The 21,135-nt window shown below is 50.0% G+C and overlaps 3 protein-coding genes across 3 annotated transcripts; 1 reads left to right on the forward strand and 2 right to left on the reverse strand.

Annotated features, from left to right (window-relative positions):
* Positions 1-41: 41 nt before the first annotated feature.
* Positions 42-6,783, reverse strand: CCM_03615 (arabinan endo-1,5-alpha-L-arabinosidase A; the record flags this gene model as incomplete). Its single annotated transcript, XM_006668766.1, has 18 exons — positions 42-76; positions 99-290; positions 791-992; positions 1,090-1,148; positions 1,188-1,933; positions 2,132-2,249; positions 2,339-2,404; positions 2,429-2,519; positions 2,828-3,832; positions 3,948-4,205; positions 4,257-4,405; positions 4,521-4,944; positions 4,972-5,043; positions 5,234-5,515; positions 5,601-5,828; positions 5,867-6,040; positions 6,185-6,424; positions 6,463-6,783. 18 exons carry the CDS (start codon positions 6,781-6,783, stop codon positions 42-44), a joined length of 4,662 nt encoding a protein of 1,553 aa, XP_006668829.1.
* A 3,569-nt stretch (positions 6,784-10,352) lies between these two features.
* On the reverse strand, positions 10,353-14,591 carry CCM_03616 (NB-ARC and TPR domain protein; the record flags this gene model as incomplete). Its single annotated transcript, XM_006668767.1, has 10 exons — positions 10,353-10,593; positions 10,662-10,853; positions 10,901-11,410; positions 11,465-12,870; positions 12,910-12,995; positions 13,072-13,231; positions 13,291-13,727; positions 13,863-14,035; positions 14,103-14,175; positions 14,435-14,591. 10 exons carry the CDS (start codon positions 14,589-14,591, stop codon positions 10,353-10,355), a joined length of 3,435 nt encoding a protein of 1,144 aa, XP_006668830.1.
* Positions 14,592-16,215: 1,624 nt separating this feature from the next.
* On the forward strand, positions 16,216-17,784 carry CCM_03617 (14-alpha sterol demethylase Cyp51A; the record flags this gene model as incomplete). The annotated part of the gene is made up of 1 exon (XM_006668768.1): positions 16,216-17,784. One exon carries the CDS (start codon positions 16,216-16,218, stop codon positions 17,782-17,784), a length of 1,569 nt encoding a protein of 522 aa, XP_006668831.1.
* Positions 17,785-21,135: the final 3,351 nt, after the last annotated feature.

Here is a 21,135-nt window from a genome sequence, read left to right on the forward strand (position 1 = left end):
CAGGCTCAGAGTCAAAGCCGAGGATGGTATTTTATTGTCACTTAAATAGAGAGTACTGGGTCCCGCCGATTCATGCCTGCCAAGAGTAAGTCACGTACGAACACATAACTTGCTTGCTTGAGTTTGGGAAACTGCCTTCGTCGTAGATAATAAACTACAGTGGCGCTGGTTTTCATCCAAGCTGCACCTTCTGCCAGGGATGGCTTTTAATTCCTTTTGCGCGCGGGAAGAAAATCTGCTGTGGAAAGAAGCAATGACTGACTGGTGGAACGGCTCGGCCTTGGCACAACCTGTCAACCTGTCAACCCGTCAAATTGTTAATTGTGACGGCAGCCTCATCGCTGCGTGTGACCGACCAGGCTTGGGAATTGGCCAAGCGTCTCGTTCATCACATGTCTGAGGATTTGTGTTTGAAAATGTTTGGCTGCGGCAAAGATGCCGCCAGATGTCTGTCTCTGCACATGATGAGATCCTTTTCGTCGCATTGCGTGATAAAAACAAAAATAAAAAGGAAAGACTACAAAAAACAAAAGGTATGCTCACCAGCAATTTTGAATTTTTATCTTACGATGTTATTAGGTCTCACTTTTTTATCAGTCCTACATAATAGACTTAGTTATAGCGTAAACATAAATAGTACAGATTATAAATTACCATGTAATAGTGGGGGTTATCATATGAAATTACTAAATATCCAGTAAAAGGATTGATTAACTAACATGAATAATAAAAATACCTTTCGTAGTGTCGTACAACCTCACCTTATTAAAGACGAGGGCCAAATACTCACCATGGACAATTGGGGCTTCGTTGCTCTCAATAGACGCCCAAAGAAGCAGGGAAATGACTTTGGCAGAGTCATGGACAAGATCCGCCAGCTTCCTCGCCCTGTCGGGGTCGGAATACGCCCGAGGACAGCGCACGTCGCCTCCGCTAGGCGTTGGCACACAAGATATGGAGCGCAGACGGCAAAGCAGGACAAGCGAGCTTGACTGCGCACAACTTTGAGCCGATAACCAGCCCCCAAACCGTAAGCACATCGTCCACGGCACCCTCCGGAGATCAGTCGAAGCAGTTTTCGGTCCTTACTTTGCTCAGCACACCCAGTGCGTCCAATCCAATGACATCCACAACCACATTCTTTAAAACTGGCTAGGCTTCATAGCACGATGACTGCTAGCAGAAACTCGTATATCTTGATCTGACTTTGTCTCTTTCCTTCTTTTCCATCTGTCGGCCAGGATCGGGAAGCTCCCCAGCGTCAACCAACTTCTGCAGCTCATTTTTATCGGTCCACTCTTCGTAGCATTCCAAGTATTCGTCGAGAAGAAACTTTGAAATTGCATCCGCCTGACCATCAGCCCGTTTTCTGTACGCACCTATGTCCAGTGTTCCGGGCCACCTTTCCATTCCCGGTGGAAAGTACCCAGCGTGCTCCCAATCGATTAAGGCCTCGACTTGAAGGGTTTGTCTGTTGATGATGATATTTTGGGGTGCGATATCACCGTGTTGAAAAACATATTCCGCATTCTTCGAGGGAAGAGTCTTGAACGATTTTTTGCCTTTCCACGGAGGCTGGGCATCCGGAGTAAGCCAAGAAGGGGGCATGACAAATCCATTGATCCCACGGTGGTGAGACCTCAGATCTGCAAGTTGCGGAAGGACAATAGTCCCGATAAAATCGAGAGCATTCGAGTAAGCTTGGTGCAAGCATGTCTTACAGGGTTTTTCTTCCGTGTGTTTTTGACCTGCCGGTCTCAAGCAGCATTGTGAGCCCATTTCCATTAGGGTTGGACCGTCAATGAACTCCGTGACCAGATACCGCCGGCCATCCGGTAATTCTCCATGATCAAGTAGTCTTGGCACGGGAATTGATGTTTGTTCGGAAATTAGCTTCAAAGCATTCGCTTCATTGGTGATTCGCTCATGATTCCTATTCAGAATGGTTAGGACGATGTGGAGCTGAAAACAATGTAGCATTAATGATCTAACCATGACCTGAACCACAAGAAGGGGGTTCCGTCAGGATATGGATCATTGAATGGGAGTCGAGATATTTTTCTGAAAGTTGTAGGGGTAATTTCGTAGGATACGTCATTAGACTGATACGTGATCACTATTGACAGCTTACAGTTCAGAAAAAACGAGCCAGAGTTGGGATGAGATTGAAGAATGAAGCTTGCCTTTCTGTGCTGAGGAAGCAAAGTCTGCGGTCTCAGCCGTGGGTTTCTTCGAGGCTTCCATCGCGACTCGAAAATTCGTTTTGTTAGCGATGATTAGGAAAAGCGAGGATGGCGTTTACGAAGGAGCAGAAGGAAGAACTGAAGAAGTCATGCACTGGCTCGAATGGGCTCAGGTCGGATTCCGCTACAACAATACTCCGCAGGCACAGCCTCATCAGCCACTATGTACACAAGGAATTACCTACACAGGGGAGAGTTGGTCCATTGAGCGCAGCAGCCAAGCACCGCCGATGAGGCGAATGGAAAACAAAGGCGGAGGTGCCTATCTTCGTCTACCTAGAAGATGGCTCCAGTGGCGGCGAGGCGTACTCTCCCCAAGTAAGTGGCGCGCAGATGCGGATAAATTCGCGGTCGCAAAGCAGGGCGGAGGCTTCTCGTCAGGCCAAGACGGGGGTTTTCTGGAACAACATTCGCGCTATTCATGGCACAAAATCGGGTGTCAAGGTCGGGCAGTATTCAGGACCTATTAATCACCAGTAGTAGCGAGTTATATTGAATGAAACAACAACCGTAACCCTAAGAAAGAACGTCCTTTCAACTAATACCTTGAGTTTCAATTAATAGACACCTCATTTCCTTTGCACTGTGTAGCTGTAGAAAATGGCCGTCGAGTTGTCAAGACGCGCGCCGACCATCCCACTACCATCGCTTGCGTCCGTCGTCACCATTAATGCCTTTGCCATGTCTTCGAAATAGACCTCAATCCTTGACCCAACAGCCTGCACCTTGATTCGGTACGGGTGATTCACCTTGGCCTCTACCTTGGTGCTCTGAATCCCCGTCCAGGTCTTGCCGTCCCCGCGCCCGAGCGCCATGGTCCCGTCCGAGGCCAAGCCGACATAGTATCCCTTGTACACATTGAGCCCGCGGCCTAGGCTCGACGCGCGGAACAATACGCCCGCCGTGCCAGGACCGTCCTTGGTAAGCATAACCTCGGCCTCCAGGATAAAATCAGCAAAGTTGGTGTTCATGGTGGCCTTCCCGCTGCCCCCACCGTCGCTGCCGCCGTCGCCTTTGCCAACGAGGAGCTTGCTCGAGGCGTTGAAGTAGCCATCGTAGACGGTCCAGCCCGCCAGCTGCCCCCCGAAGCCCTCATACACCAGCGGCGACACAACGAGCGCGGCGATGCTCGCGGCTTTCTTGTACGTGCGCAGACCTACATGGCCTTGGCGGTACGTGGCGTCGTTGAGTGTCGTCAGCGGGCGGTTCAGGTTGTTGAGGTAGACGGCGAGCCGATCGCCCGTTATCTGTACCCTGAGCGTGGCAAAGTCGCCAATAGTGGCAGGTACAAATTGCAGTTGCCGCCACTCCTTATCCGTGCGACCGATGACGACGCCGCCGCCGGCCCTGTCGAGGCCGACATAGTAGCCACGGTAGTTGTCGGCTCTGACGCCGACCTCGGACGCGCGCAGGACACCGCCCAGGTTGCCGCTCGATACATCGCCTCTTTTGCAAATAACAATCATTTGCATGGAAACATCGTTGTAGGTCATATCAATCATCGCCTTGCCCCCGTCAGAGACGTCCGCCTCGATTCGGGTGCACCACGCTCCAGCCAGCAAACTTGTACTCGCCAAATATCCACTGCTCTATGACAGAGATACAGGCGTAGGCATAGGCTCGCAGGAGTCGCTGTTGGCACTTGGGTTCCAGAGGGCCAGGTCGGCTTGCGCAACACCATTTCTGGCGGCAATGTCATCACACGTGTCGTTGGGCTGAACTTTGTGGAAGCGATTGCAGTTTCGCGTAATCTCTGGCTGTGTTGGCTGTGGCGTCTCGATACCTGCGATTAGTTGAATGAGAATGTTGGCGAGAAAGAGTGCAATGAAGTTGCATACCGTTTGTTGGGCCGACTGGTGTCGCCGTCGGAGTTGGCTGATTTGTCGTCGTTGCCACCACAGCTTCGACGCAGTACGACTGTCCAGTTTCGAAGTTCCCACAGTCGGCGGTTATTGAAGGGTTCTGCAGGGTCAGATTAAGTTTGTAAATTGAGTGCCTGGTATTTTTGCTTACCCATACAAAATTGCTGATCCCAAACAACTTTGGAACGTCAACGCAGCTGTCACTACCGTCACTGTCATACCACCACGTACAGTCTTTGATGGTATTTCCATCGTAGGACATGTTGGGCTTCGCCCCTCGATCCTGCAGGAGTGTCCCATCTGCGAAGCCTGGTACAAGGACTAGACTACTGACAAGTAAACCTGTCATTGGAGACCGAAAGCTGAAGCACATCTGCATGCCTGGCTCGCATGACTCAGGCATGAGCGAGCTTACCTTGGTCAGCATCCTTGCCAACGAGGGCAACACGCGCAACCAGTACCTTGACATCTACGGCCAGCTCCTGCGCGGCGCGCGCTGGTTCGACATACGCCCCTGTGATGGTGGCCACGACGGCTCGTTTACCTGCCACATGTCCGTCTGGGCCGACAAATCCAACTTTGCCACGACGCAGGGCGGGCGTGGCCTGCGGATCGACACGGTGATTGAGCAGATCAACCAATTCATGGACGAGCACCCGGGCGAGTTGGTGATCCTCGACATCAGCGATGAGGCCGGCTTCAACACGGGTGTCAACGAGGCGCGGTTCCCGACCATGACGGACACAGACTGGACGCCTATCCTGGAAAAGTTTAAGAACAACATCCATAAGCCGTGCCGTGGCCTGCCGCCCGTAGGGCCCAAAGAGAATATCAAGTACCTGACGGACTTGACTCTAGGCGACTACATTGGCGACGGAAAGGGCTGTGTGCTGAGCGTCGCGCGGCAGATCGCGGGTATTACCACCGCAGCCTATTCCCTACCAATGGAAAGTATTCGAAGGCTGACTCAGCCGCCGTGCTTGCGCAGGACCAAATTAGCAAGCTAACGCTGAATAAAGCCATCAAGAACGATACCAGGCTGGTAAGACTACCCAGCAATATTCTGATGATGAGCTAACTCGCGTGATAGGATACCTTTTTCGTGCTGCATCGGGAGCCGAGTCTCACATTTAACACTCTGACAGACCCGACCCACGCCCAGGCCACCGACTTTCTCAGCGCCATGTTCTGGTACGCGTACCACCAGTTCACGCCGTATTCGTACCCGAATGTCTTGTACACGGACGCCTTTGCGGCGCCGTACCAGCTCGCCTTTGGCTGGAGCCAGGTAAGGTATAGGGAGCAGACGCAGGGGCACATGGCTGCTCTGGCCATGGCGGTCAATATCGCCATTGCGTCCCAGAATTGCCATGTCACGGGCAAGTAGCGTGGATTTGCGGGAGCAAGGCGCTAGATCCAACTCTATATTTTTAGTCCAAGTTAAATTTGGGGGCAAAATTACGAATTACGGATATGCAGTCTTGGTACCACGAACGGGGCGGTCCGAAAGTGGGTGGGTGTCAGTCGATGAGTAGAGCAAGTTTGTCTTTGCGATGCATGCGCCCGTTCCCCCTTTGTGCACGGAAGTATGAGACGGACTGTTCAACCTCACATGCATACCTTCTCGATTCGGGTTCACGGCTGTGCTGCTCATCAGGGCGTAACTAAACCTATCGTTGCTTGCCATACCGCCACGTGCTGTTAAATTACACCCAACCTGGCTCTGAACAGAGCCATGCATAGTTACCAGTAAACGCTCACCACAATGCCAGGGCTGTTGTTGACAGTGCCAAGTCTCCCCGGAACAGCCCAGTCTCCAGAATTCCCATCATCCCCCAGATCCATAATGTTATTTATGTTATCGACACCCCACCGACTTGGTACCCTCCGACCTCCGACCCTCCAACATGAGAAGTTGGCAGTTGCATCGAAGGTCTTACAGCGCAAGTGCATATATTCATCAATTGCCATGCCATGACAACTTCTACGGTACCTTCCGTGGCTGCGCCCCCACTCACCACTCTCTTCACCCAGCCCAGCGAGTGCGCGTCGCTCTTTACCAGCCTAGGCACCGTCAACACATTTTCCGAGAGCGGCCAGGTCGACACATGGTCGTACTACCAGTCCAACACGGCCGATGCCCAGTTCTCCTCTTGCAACCCGCCAGGCTGGGATCTCGACAACTTTACCTTCAGCCCGGCCGTGTGTCCAAGTGGATGGGTATACTACCGCGTCACGCTGACGTCCTCGGACACGGACCAGCGAGCACATACCCAGGCACACTGCTGCGCCAGGTAAAAATGCCTTCCTTTCGGTCAACTAGGCCTCGGAGCATATAGCAGAGACATTTCACTTACATGGGTATTGTTATATAGTGGCTTTACATATGCCGCGTATGGACAGCCTAATCTGCCATCACAGCGCTGTGAAAGCACACCGACCAGCCTCGCTCCCAGCCCAGGGAACGAGACCCTCAAGGGCGTAGACGCCACAACAATAGTCACCATGCACCAGCCCTTTGTCGCGCAGTGGCACGAGTCCGAGACAAAACTGCTGCCGTTCTCGCTGCCTAGCATGGCGTCGGGCGCGTCCCTCCAGACGTGGACGCCAGGCAGCAAGGCGGAGCCCGTCGGCGGCAGCAAGTCTGATAGCGATAACAAGGAGCTGTCCAACGGCATCATTGCGCTGATTGCGGTGGGCTCGATTCTCGGGTTCTTCCTGCTAATTGGGATCTTGTGGTGCGCAAAGAACGCGATGGGGGAGTAGCCGAAGGAAATAGCAAAGCAGTGCGACGAGTATAACGTCGGATAAATAACTACCTATAGAGGTGGTAGCTGACCTACCTTGGCTATATTTTTTTTATAAATGTTGGAATAGGCTCGATAATCATTTTAGGCCGTAATATACCTTGTGAAAACGTTACCCCTCCTTGCCGATGAATACAGCCATGGCAATGTCAGGTCAATCAGCCGCTCCTTAACTTCCGACCGCTCTTGCTTGGTACATGTATTTCGGAGCTCTTTCCCCCCCTTAATCACCTTTCTGATAATTACGCTTGTTCATGGTGGAGCCCTTGTAACACCATGAATCTAACAACTGACCTTCACGACAACAGAATAGCCAGCCACGCTACAGCTGGACCAGCGGAAGATGGCATCGCACTCAACAGAGTACCATATTTCAGAAAAAGTCGGAACCAGAAAAGATCAACAAGACATGATGCGTATGGGGAAGCCGCAGCAGTTCAAGGGTATTTCAACTCACTATTCTCGACGATAGGACCAGTGAAGGAATGTGCTAACTCACGATCATGGCAGCGGAACTATGGTTTCCTATCTATGTTGGGTTTTACTTGTATCCTCATGAGTACTTGGCAAGGACAATTGACGTGAGTTTCTACTCTTTCGATGTGGATGGGATATGGACAAGGAGGTACGCTGACGAAACAACAGCGCCAGCACCTTCGGTCTCACAAATGGCGGAATCGCGGGCTTAATATACTGCTACCTCGGCATATTTGTCGGCTTCATCGCCGTCATTGCCTCTATGGCCGAGATGGCATCCATGGCGCCGACTACTGGTGGAAAATATCACTGCGTATCTGAATTTGCGCCTGCAATTTCTCAGTTACATGACTGGATGGGTTTGTGTTCTTGGTTGGCAGACGGTAATGCAGCCGCACGTTGTCAACGTAATCAACATAACCGTCATGGCGGAGGTTCCAGCGTGAGACTCTGTAGCGATGAAAAACGTCTGGACGAATGGCATAATGTCTGGGTTGAACAGATGTTGTCCCTCATCAATATCGGTTCCACTGTGGCTTTCAACGCCATTGCATCTCTTGGAACAGCAGCCCTCATATCGTCGTACATTATTTTTATTTCTTGTTGATCACGGTACCGCGGAGAGACACTGCCTATCGCGCGATGGAGTCTGCGTAAATTCAGAGGGCGTATCAACATATTTGCAGTGCTATAATATCTCTCACTTGTTTTTTTTCTCGCTTTTCTCCCAGCAAGTGCTGCTGTAAATGGCGAAACTGGAGCAGCTTGGTTCTTTATCCAGGGTAGAAGTAAGTACGCGGGTCCAGTTACGTATGTACTTAAGGACACATAATGAATATGCTATTTCGTCTATTCTATATTAGCATCTATTGTTTTATGTTTTGTTACGGCCTAGGCTACGCCTCTGACAATATATATTGGCTGGCGCGTGTGCGCACCTGCAGAGGTGTAGCCAAGTGACAAAAATACTACTAGGTACCAGAATTGCCTTCCGCAGCACAGTGGATTGTAGCGGTACAGACAATGGTGGCAGCAGCGCTGGTTACCGCTAAAGCCCCGCGGGCCATCACAATTTCGGATATTTTCATATTATATTTCAATAGACCTTTCCTTATCACTGCCATATTCTAGTCATGGCACTTCCTGAAATCACCCCAGGTACGTTGTCTACGCCGTCTCCTTGGGTTCAGTAAGATGCAAGTTTCATCGTTAGCGTAACACCACGGTAGGCAAATATGACTTTAAAATTAGGCCGCCAGTGTCTCTCTCTCTCTCTCTCGCATACACATATATCTACGGCCGCGGAAGTTCATTTAGATATTATAATTATTAGCAGCGCATTTTTGTCCGGTCGCATGAAAAAACGGGCACTTGCTGCTCGCTGATTGCTTTTGGGGCGGAGGGGACGGACGGGCGGTGAAGCGCCCCCAAAAAAGTACCTAATGCATCACACCTGAAAAGCCAAACGAGCCGTCCTCATAAAGATCGTAGACGACTAATTTATCCCCATTGCTGATTATCGCGTTCACAGTAACTAGCTTATACGTATATTCTATACACGCACTTTCTTTGGCGTAGCCTCCGGGCCCATCCCTGTCGTTTGCGTACTAAAAGCTAAGGTAGGAAGCCACGCCCGCAGCCGCCCTGGCAGGCCAGCAGTCATGGTAACACAAGTCAACAACTGCTAGCCCCCCCGGAAATAGGTACACAACCGAACCCTCCTTCTCTCTCAAGCCCTGCCCCTCCAGCTCATCGGTCAAAGTTAAATTCTAAAACTCCTTATCCATCCTCAATTCGACGGATTGATTTATTGATTGTTCCGTAGTTACTCCCTACCTCTATCAGAATGGCTCAGCCAATCAAAAACGTTATGGTGATTGGTGTAGGTTCCTCTTCTAACCCTCCCCCCCCACCCTCATCACAGAACGAGAATTCAATGCTAACAACTCAATTCGCAGGCGGGGGGGCTCTTCGGCACGCATGTTTTCGCAGCCCTTTCCCTGGAGGCTTCCTTTAATCTCTCCATATTGACCCGCAAATCCTCCAAGTCTACCTTTCCTACGCAGTACAATATCTTCCAAGTGGACGATGACTACCCCCTGGGCCAGCTCGTTGAGGCATTCCGAGGCCAGGATGCGCTGGTATCTACGCTTCCTGGGCGCCCTTACTCCGTTCACCTTCGCATGATTGACGCCGCTGTCCAAGCCGGCGTTAAGCGATTCATCCCCACTGAGTACGGCAATAACACATGTGTCGCCGCTGCAGAGCTCGTCAGCCTTTACGGCGACAAGGCCAAGGTTGTCGAGTATCTCAGAAGCAAGGAAAGTACCGGCCTCAGCTGGACAGCCATACATACTGGACAGTTTTTCGACTGGGGCCTGGAGGATGGATGGCTCGATTTCCACCTGAAGCAAGAGCGTGTGGTCATCTACGACTCGGGTAACAAGCCCTGGTCAACTACCACCATCGGCACGGCTGCTGCTTCTGTAGTGAAAGTGCTTCTCAAGCCAGAGGAGACTAAAAACAAGCCCATTTTCGTGGCCTCGTTTACCGTCTCGCAGCGCCAGGTCCTGGATGAACTCGAGAAATCTACCGGTTCCAAGTGGGAGGTGCAGAAAATGTCTTCGGCGGAAGCATTGAAGAAGGCGGCGGATATGGACAACAAGGACTACTCGGAGGGTCTAAAGCTACTCATTTTGATGCTGCTCTACGCGGATAATGTGGACAGGGGAGCAGATTTTGAAAAGAACGGCTCACTGTGCAACGAGCTTCTTGGACTGCCGGCCGAGAACCTGGCTGAGGTTGTTGGGCAAATTGTGAAGCGACGGGCTGCTTGAGACCTGCTAGAAACTTGCCACGGACGGCAGCGGTGGATACAAAAAACTCGATCCCTTAACGTGTTCTCGATTCAATATACTTCTAGGTGTACCTGATATGCATCCCAGTCCAGCCAAAATCCAAGCTCATCGCGACCAAAAGACAACAAGACTGTCAAAATCTGCCTCATTTAATTCGTCATTGCCCCGGCGATCCCCCGGTATAAGTGCACGACGTAGCTGACAAGCTTCTTGGAGCTGTTCCTCAGCCTTGTCATTGTTCCCCATGGCTCGAGATACCTGTGACGCTTTGTAGGTTGACCGGGCAAGCTCTTGTTGGTATTGACGGCGTCCGCCGAACACTTCCAGAGCTTGGTTAATGAGGACCCTGGTCCAATTGTGTTAGTGAAGTCTCGGAATTCGCAAAAAGAGCTCAGAGGGAAACTGATCACTCACTGGGCTTCTGCATAATTCCCAAAGTAGATATTGTCGTCAGAGAGTCGGTGACAAATGTCCCCGATTCGATGATGACTATCACCGAGCGTCGCACGATACTGTCTTAGGCAACGATTGTGTAGCTCGAGACCTTGCTGGAGCTTTCCTTGACTGACGTACACATTTCCCAGAGCATATAACATCTTTCCAGTTCTTTGAGGGGTTAATTGGCGTAGTCTAAAGAATGGGATAGTACTTACTTGAACGAGAGCGTGTCGTCAACTCCGTTGTGCGAGGCAAAAATTTGGATGATCTCCAGCAGGACACGCTCTGCGTCGTCATAATTGCCCATAACCCAATGCATAAGCCCGACATTAGACGCGGACCACCCAAGCATCGTCTCCACGTAGTGTGGCAGGGCCTGGTATGTCTCAATAGCCTTCGAGAAATAGTTAAGAGCCACTTCATACTGGCCGTCCATAGCGTGCGCGACTCCCGTTTCGTTGTAGCCTATGGCGAGTTCGTAATCGACGATGATGTCACCGTCCGATGTCTTTCTTTCTTCCAGCATCTCAAGCCATACGGCTACGTGTTGGAGGAAGCTTTTTACGTCGTTCGTCTCACCGGCAGCAGTGCCCAGGTTGTGATGAGTATCCCGGATCATGTACAGAGCCTCTTCCGAGGCTCTATTATCTAATCCACAGCAAATAATATGCACCAGAGCAAACCACTCCTTCGATTCTTCCTGGAATCCTCGCTCAAATCGGTACCTGGCACTTAGTTAGCCTTCTCCAAGCTTGGCGCTCTATACGATGACAACTAACCATCCGGTATCGCCGAAAAGCTTCGCGGCGGGCAACTCGTGGTGGAACGTTTCCAACGACGAAATGAATTTATAGGCGTTCCTTAAACGCACAATGCTCGGAAATAAGGGGGCGCAGAACTTGTATCGGGCGGTGGTGAAGCGATTCTCCAGGTTGGTGAATGGCCACACAGACGAGGCTGCTTGAATAGCTACGTTGTATACTTTGATTAATCGGTGCGGTTCCAGCTTAGCTCTCGCCACGTCTTGAACAATACGATGAACCCAAATATCGCCTGTCTCCGGGTTCTGATTGATGAGTGACGTCTGAAGGAGCTGCGCCCGTGCCTGGAAGTAGGCGGCCAAGCATTGTGGGAAATCCTCTAGTGAAGCGTTGGAGCAAGCACTCTTTACAATGACCTCAGGGATGCGGTCTGGGTCGAGCATAGAGATGAGAGAGAGTAGGCCGAGACTGCTGGGTGCGAGGCTGTCAAAGCCTAGCTTAGAAGAAACCGAATATACTTGCTCCGGCGTCGACATGGCGAGCCCCGTAGAACCGATCTGCTCGATGCCGCTGTTGTCGAGGAGGGATAGGCAGTCAGAGTAGGACAGCCGCAGCCGGGCCATTACCCCGGCCATTTGAGTGATGAGGAGCGGTAGGCCACCAAGCCGATCTGCCACCTGAGCTGCGTCCTCAATCTGCCCAGCGTTGGGAATCTTCTGTGCGAGGGTGTCAAGAAAACGAACGGCGTCGGGTGGCGAGAAAGGCTCAAGATCGATACCCTTGTTGGCTGTGAAGATTTGGTTCTTTGCAACTGAATCGCGACTTGTAATAAGCACAGAGCCTGAGCCGGTGGAGGGCCAAAAGTCCTCTAGAACAGATGGGTCGTCGGCGTTGTCGAATATAAGGAGCCAGGAGGCCTCGTTCTCGGCCGATACGGCAATGTCGTACGACCGAACAGGATTTGACAGCCACCCTTTGACAATTTCGCAGGAGACTGTGAGGTCCTTGGTATTGCTCTGGTCTTCAATGTTGAGTACTGTCGCGATACGCGCAAATTGCTCGGAGAGGATAGTTTTCCCGTCCGCAGTCACGAAGAAGATAGCATCATACTTGGACTGTCTTGCGTAGGCGTACTCGACCGCAATTTCCGTCTTGCCGATGCCACCCATGCCACAGAGTGCGAACGAACGAACAGAAAATGGGCCAGCATCGATGACTTCCTGTTTGTCCGGAAGGAGGGTCTCGTCTATCAGGTCGAAGATATCTTGTCTCCCGAAGAACTCACTGTTTCGTTTGTGAACTTGCATAGAGAAGCAAGGAAGCGTGGGGTTTTTCTTGACGACTTCGAAACTCGTGATGGCCTTGTCGGCCCTCTGGTTTGGGTTGGTTGACGAGCCGTAGGTTGCTTCCCTGGTCGAACTGATCTGGGATAAATGCAAGGAAGCCGTCGCTGCGCCCCGTACTGTTGGGATAAGCTGTACCTGGTTCTGCCCGTTATCAGTGCTGAGACTCCGGAGAGTGTCCATCTCGCCTCCGTCGCGAGTGCTGGCTATACACACTCAGTTAGCCGCCGCTTGTGGGCGGCAAAGACCATGTTGTTGGAAACCGGCGGAGGTGTCGCGTACTATAGAATTTCGCATCGTCCAGTGCACGCTGCCAGGCGTTCTTGATGGCCTCGTAAAGGCTGCTCTGTACTGGAACGTTGCAAATGTGTTCATGATCCTGGCTGGCGGCAATAACAACCTCTTGCTGTGACCCGATGACGGAACGTTCTTTAGAGAGGATCTAGTCATTGGTAAGCCTAAATATGCCATCCGGGTATATGAAATGGAAGACTTTCTTACCAAAGTGGGTACAACCTTGAACATTCCGAAACGGACACGCGACTCCACCGTTTCGTAGGCAGAGACAATCGGCACCTGTATTCCGAGTAGCTCAAAGTCGTAGCAACACCTCGCCAAGAGACTGTTATCGTCGGCCGTGACGGCATCCTTTCGCAGAGTGCCCCTCTGATGAAGCTTCAAGATTGATTCTACCAGGTTCGGACTCGCGGCGATAGTCGACGGTAAATGCGGGGTTCCCAGAAACACAATGCCAGATATGACCTCGACAACATCGAGATGTCTGAAGACATGGCCCTTGGTAAGTGACAATGCCTTATCCCGTGTCAGTGCTCGCTCCTTCCTAGGCCGGCTATTGGGGTGATGAGGGCTGCGTACCCATTTTAAGATGATACCACCGAGGCTGTGGCAGATGAAGAGGAGAGGCTTTCTCCTCCTACCTGTCGAGGTTCTCGAATTAAAAGGGTGGCCCGCTGCAACCTGTCGTGGAGAAGAGGTTGACCCCGAAGCCCAAGGCGGCGAAGGGGACCTATTACCAGAGCAGAGCATGTGAAGACAATCAAGAAGCTCTTTACCATGATCGGCGAGTTGCTGGACGACCGGCCCATTGCGAGAGCTATGTGTGGATTCGTATATCCATATCTGGGCGCGGCCGGCGCAGTCATCAACTAGCTTCTCTAACCACGGTCCAGTTTCGTCCTTCCACTCCGAAGGTGGTCTTGTACCGAGTCCAGGAACTACCACGACGCTATAAGAAATAGCGGATTAGTACGCGGTCTAATATCGGTCACCTAAGCCGAAAAAGACAAGCTTACTTAATCTCGCGACCTGGACTCCCTAGGTTGTCTAGTGGATAAAAAGCTTGAAGCATTTTATTTTGGCCTTGCCCTGGTGAGAGGTTCAGTAGTGTGTGAAGTGGATGAAATGAGGGGGAGCAATTTATAGGGCACAAGCGATAGTGGATAAGTAACTCCGTAGTGGATGCATTACCAAAAGTTTCGCTTGATCGTTAGAAAACACATTACTATATAAACCGGTGCTGAATCTTCTAACTAAAAAACTTAGCTATTATAATAGAAAATTAAAAGCTTATTTAGGGCTAGTTTAGCTCTGTGGTTAGCGCATCGAGCTGGGTGAGAGTGAGTACCATTGGGAGTTGACGAGACGGTTGAGGCCATAATTCGGCCGTCCCAGCCAGCAGGTCCCATCTTGGCTGCCTTTATCAAGATGGAAGCCTCTGCAGTGACGAGACTGGCAATTATTATGCCACCATCGCGGCTGGAGCCAAAGCGCCTGCCTGCCATGGTAAGGATCGCATAGGAGATGGCCAAATTTCTGACTTCCTATAATTCTATCCGCCTTTGTGCCACTACAGTCCATTCCTGGGACAGTGTCAGGAAATCAGAAAATTGGGCGAGATATACTCCGTACTCTCACTTCTCACGAAAGGAGCTCGTTAGCTTCGCTCTCGATGGCCCTGGCAGAAGACCGCGAGACGAATGGCACCCTCCAGGACCCACGACTCATTCTCCTCATCCTCAACGAATGAATTGGAGCCGACGCAGGAGGGGTCTGTCGACAAATAAGTCGTATTACCTAGATTTATGTTAAACGCTAGCGCTGAGGTTTACCCCTGCACTCCCCTGCAGGAAGAGATGGCGCTTCGAGGCAATCTGCCCATGAGTGCGTCCGACTCTAGCCGAATTTGGATCTGGCCCAGTTTAAGACGGCTTACGAGGGAATCGTCTAACAGTATCCCTTGTTACGAACACGATTCCTACGAAGCAGCCACGACGAGTCTTTTCGACAGTTTGTGATCAATGAGGCACTGTGGGAGGCCCCTCGGGATTTCAACGAGACAAACTTCGCTGAGACCCTGCGACCTGGCTAGCGTTTAGCCCGCTGGGCTTTGTACCAGGAAGAAAGGACCCAGGACGACATGCTGCTAATCAGGTTGCATCGCTGTCTCTTTGACGGCATTACTTTGCGCCATATTTTCGGCGACCAGTGCATGACCTACTTGGGCCACCCGCTCTCCGACGACCTTCCTAGCTTCAGTCGCTTTCTTCGCGTCGCCAAAGTGCGCGACGAGACCAACCCTGCGAGGTTTTGGCGGGAATACCTGACAGGCTGGGAGGAGGCCGGGTCGTTTTCAGTTTCGTCGAGCGAGTTGTCCCTGTCCCGGCGTGATTAGTGCCCCGGCGACTTTAAAGGCACCAGCAAGAAGCTGTCTTCACGATGCCGTATAAGAACACGGGCGTCAGCGCCATCGCGGCAGTCTGCATCAGCGGCAGCAGCCAGTCGGCGGCGACGGATTACCTGACATTGAATCTGCTGGTCATTCAACCCATGCCGGGGGAGATTTTAAGTGGGATCGATCCGGCCTCTATGATGAGTCGTGTTCCGGATGAGTTGGGACGAGCAAGTCTTGCGGACGTGTCAGGTCGAATCGATCGTCGACGAATTCTCCAAGATCATCCTGGTGTTGCCAGGTCGACTTGACGATGCTTTGCCCAGTATTCGAGAAGAGACTCTTAGCGGCTAGGTCGATAGCAGAGAGTGACGAACGCAAGGGCTGAGGCGGTGCTGACCAATAATGGCTGGAAGATTGATGCTGCTTTGATCTGATCGCTTCCCTAAAACATTTACAGCACACCATGACCGTGCTTCATATATCGAGGGTCGTGATCGTATTCGTATTATATTGGATACATACCGATTCCTGCCATGTCGCTTTTCATTTCCCTACCGCTGTGGAGCGGCTCAATAGTGAATATTTGTTGTGGGACATTTAAATACTCGACACTTTGATGTCAACCTGCCGAAATTCATCGATGCACGTATTCTCCATCCCCCGAGAACCAGCGAGCACCAGCTGCGTGTTCTCCTTCCCTCTTGATCGCTAAATTGCATCTCTGCCAAATCCTAATGACTAAATTCGTCCTTAACGCCTCGTCGTTGGTGTATGCTGGCGGCGTGACCCTCGCCTTCGTCTTAGCATGCATCATCATCAACGTTCTCTGGCTGCAATTGCCTCGCCCAAAATCAGAGCCGCCAGTGGTCTTCCACTGGCTGCCCTTTGTCGGCAATGCCATCTCCTACGGCACGGACCCCTTTAACTTCTATTCCCGATGCCGCGAAAGGTACGGTGACATATTTACGTTTGTCCTGTTCGGCAGGAAGATGACTGTCTACCTGGGAGTCACAGGCAACGACTTTATCCTGAATGGAAAACTGCAAGACCTCAATGCCGAGGAGATCTACAGCCCGCTTACGACGCCTGTCTTCGGGAGCGACATCATTTATGACTGCCCCAACTCGAAGCTCATGGAGCAGAAGAAATTCGTCAAATTCGGCCTCACGCAAAAAGCCCTCGATTCGTACATCCCATTGATTGAGAAGGAGGTCATTGACTACATCCAAGCCGCACCCGCCCTCCAAGGCAGCCGAGGCACCGTCAATATTCCCCAAGCGATGGCCGAAATCACCATATTCACGGCCGGGCGCAGCCTTCAGGGCGCCGAGGTCCGGAAAAAGCAGACGGGGGAATTTGCTGAGCTCTACCACGATCTTGACCTTGGCTTTCGCCCCATCAACTTCCTCATGCCGTGGGCTCCGCTTCCCCAGAACCGACGACGCGACATTGCACATGGCCGCATGCGAGATATCTACATGCAGCTTATCAACGAGCGCCGCAAGGCGGGAGGTTCCGAGGAGGATGAGGAGCCCGACATGATTCGCAACCTGATGCAGTGCATGTACAAGAATGGCCTGGCCCTCCCTGATAAGGAGATTGCACACATGATGATCACGCTTCTGATGGCCGGGCAACACTCGTCCTCGTCCTCGAGCGCATGGATCATGCTACGTCTTGCTTCGCGCCCTGATATCGCCGAGGAGTTGTACCAGGAACTGAAACAGCATGGCTTTGGGCCGTCGCATCGGCTCCAATACGCCGACCTCGACAAACTCCAGCTTCTCTCGAATGTGGTCAAAGAGACGCTCCGGGTACATTCCTCAATCCACTCGATCATGCGCAAGGTTAAGCAGCCGATGCGAGTGCCCGATAGCGACTATGTCATCACCCCCGATAAGGTCCTCGTTGCTTCGCCCATCATGACACATCTTAACGAGGACTACTTTCGTAACGCCCTAACTTGGGATCCGCACCGGTGGGACGATGAGGTGGAAGCCGAAGACGATGATATTGTCGACTATGGCTACGGCGCCACTTCCAAGGGCACCAAAAGTCCGTACCTACCCTTTGGTGCCGGCCGGCACCGTTGCATCGGCGAGAAGTTTGCCCACCTCAACCTTGCCACCATCATCAGCACATTGATCCGACACTTTAAGTTCGCTACGCTGGACGGCAAGGCTGTGGTGCCGCCCACAGATTACACATCCCTATTCTCTCGGCCGACCCAGCCTGCGGTGGTGCGATGGGAGAGACGTGAACGAGTAGAGGATCAGAAGGTTTTCAGTGAAAGACTTCCCTAGACAACACTGCAGCTCTAACTGCTTAAAAAAATCATCTACTCACCCCACTCTGTTATGTGCGCGGCGAGTGCCGGTTATTCTAAGTGACTTGACATGATATCAGGTAGCAACCTCTGTCTGAACGGGAAGCGACATATCAGGCCCTCCGCGGGGAAGAAGCTCCTCGCGGAATAGGCCCTCGACTTACATATTTATGAAACCATGCAACAGAGGCTTTAATAACTTGGAGTCTGGACTCTGGCCGCTCGATCGCTACGCCTGTCCCTTATCAGGACTTAGTAAGAGACACCCCTAGATATAGGCAATATACTCTATAAGAAGAAAGGTTAGTTATTTTACTAACTAAGATATAGCCGGCCTAACCAGCTATGCGGTCGCTATTACTAAGCCGTGTATCTCACAGTAAACGTCGTACTGTTACACAGGGAACAAGACATAGAGATGGAATTACGAAGCAGAAAGTGGTAACGAGCGCACCTTTAGACAAGGCTGTGGAAGAAGAGGCGGGCTACCCGCGTATCGGGGCATTGCTCTATGCGATACAATTGCGTTAACGGACGCTTTATACAGTTAACGGGCCGGCGTGTTTGCGCTCTTCTTTGTTGTGTACAAAGGCGCGGCAACACACCGCCAGTGTGGGTGATTTGCGGTGTAAGTGGTGGTTCACCACGGGAGCAAACAGATGCGGATGCATATACGCACGGACCCAAAGGCTCCCCCTTCCTTGTTCCTTGTTCCTTTCAAGAGACAAAGGCGTTACAGGAAGTCACGGTTAAGCCATCCATAAATTTGAGGCAACGGTGCAAGACAACTCGCCAGCTTGGCTGCGAGTTGGCACAAAAAACAGCCTCCTACTTTAGACGCCCCCCCCCCAAGGTCTCTAGTGGCAGACTAGTAGCGGGCTAACCAACCGGTATTGTATCCGAGTTCCGAGTCTAATAAAACCATCTCAGCCTTTCGTTTGTGGCACACAGGCCAGTGACTACCTAGGTAGCGACAGCTGGGCGCCACCATCATGACCTGACCTCACCTCCGCCGAAGTGAACACTTTTTCAGAGGGGTCAATTGCCCGGAACCGTGCTAGATAACCCCGGGGACCCCCCCCCCCCTCGCTAGCCTCAGGACAGCTCGATCGTGTTCCTCCGCCCAGCACCATCACAGACTCCCCAAAATTACATCTCTCGTATCGGTCTCCCGCACTATCCTAGGCTCAACACCAGAGCACCCAGCCTGCACCCAGCAAAAGAATGCCGCAGCCGGAAGTCAAGAAACGCAACGCAAGGGCCGCTGGCACGAGCACCACCATGGAGCCGCCCTCCGCGACGTCAACCTCGAAACGAGGTCCAACGTTGACGTGGCACGAGGCCGCTGAGTGGCAGCGCGACAACAAGTACATCCTCAGCGGCTATCGTCGTGAAAAGGCGGATTATCTCGAGATCCTTACCAGCCTGACCTTCCTACACAACGAAACGTGCAATGTGTACACTCACCTAATCGGCGCAGTGCTCCTGCCGCTCATCGCGACGACTATCATGCGGGGTCTCACACATTCTCAATTCTCCATCGTGTCGGGGACCGACTACACCATGTTTGGAATCTTCTTTTGGTCTGCTGAGTGCTGTCTGCTTTTCAGCGCCGCCTTCCACCTGCTTGGCGCACACTCGCACGAAGTCGAGAATTTTTGGCATCGCATGGACCTACTAGGCATCGTCATTGTAACGATGGGCACCTTTATCCCAGGAATCTATTACATCTTCTTCTGTGAACTTTCCTTGCAAAGATTTCACTGGTTCATTGTTGGTCAACCCGAATACTTACTCGTTTCCTTCTTCGCCGCCAGGCTGTCACATACTGACATTATCCCCACCTAGGTTATCTTCTCGGGATCCTCCACAGCCGCCCTAATCTGCATACCTGTCTTTAGCACGCTGCGCTGGCGAAAGGTAAATATAGGTGCATACCTTATGCTTGGCGCCTCAGCACTCATCCCGCTACTGCATGGGTCTCAGCTATACGGCCCTGAGTACATGGCTCAGTATTCGGGAATGAACTGGTATCTGCTCGAGCTGGCTATATACGGTAGTGGGACTACTCTTTATGCGGTAAGTCTGTATAACAAATATTCTTTCTAACTAGAAACATCCTGTGATCTGACTACTTTACATAGCTCCGGATCCCCGAACGCTTTGCTCCTGGTAAATTTGATATTTGGTGCAGCTCTCATCAAATCTTCCACGTCTGCATCTTGTGTGCTATGTATATACACACTTTTGGCCTAATGCAGGCTTTCACAGCGTGCCATACATTGGACATCTGTAAAATTCAGGCTGCTTATAAAGCAGGTCGAAGATTGTAACAGGTTGGAGCTTAAGGACACAAACTTTAGACCTAATTCGACAAATCGGCAGCTTATAGTAAAGAGGTTTAAGGAGATCAAGGTTAGAATTATACGCAATAGTCGCCTAGTATAAAAGCGTTATAATAGATAGTTAATTATTATATAAGTTTAGCTACTCTAAATACTTAAAATCCCTATATAATTTCTAAGTATTTATAAATTTAAATTTAAATATAATCTTTATTATTATATACTATTTTATTATTAAAATAGCTAAATTAATATTATTAGTATTTATTAGCTTTCTATATATTAAATATAAGTAGCTATTACTTAATAATCTAAGTTTATTATATTATATTATAATAAATAAAATATAAAAGGAAAGCTTATAATCTAAAGAATTACTTTAATATTTTATTTACTTTATTTATAATATAAATATATATTACTTTACTTTCTTATATTTTATTATAAGTATTATTAAGCTATATTACTTTCTAATAATAGTATTTAATAAGTATTTAGAAGATTTAATATTTATTTATTTATTAATTACCCTAATTAGACTTTATAATCCTTCTAGTATATTAATAAACTTATAAGTATTAGAAAAACTATAATAATAAGTTATATAAATACCTTACTATACTAAGTATAGACCTAGAGTTACTTAAGTAAAAACTAGCCTTTTATATATACTAATTTTATTATTATATAATAATTCTTAATAGTATTTAATAGTATTTAATATTCTTAGTAAGTAAGTTCTTAAGTTATTACCTTAATCTATAAAAAAAGGTATACTAAAAATATAACCCTAATAGCTTTAAACTAAGCCTAGCCTAAAATAAGCTTAAGCTTTATTTTTTTATAATAAATAACTAAAAGTATATAAATTACTTATATATTATTATATATTATATATTTTTTCTATTTTTTCTATTTTTTTTATTCTTTTTAATTTTTAATTTTTTTTAATTTTTTTAATTTTTCTAATTTTTCTAATTTTT

This window comes from Cordyceps militaris (assembly GCF_000225605.1).
Source record: "Cordyceps militaris CM01 unplaced genomic scaffold CCM_S00002, whole genome shotgun sequence".
NCBI lineage: Eukaryota > Fungi > Ascomycota > Sordariomycetes > Hypocreales > Cordycipitaceae > Cordyceps > Cordyceps militaris.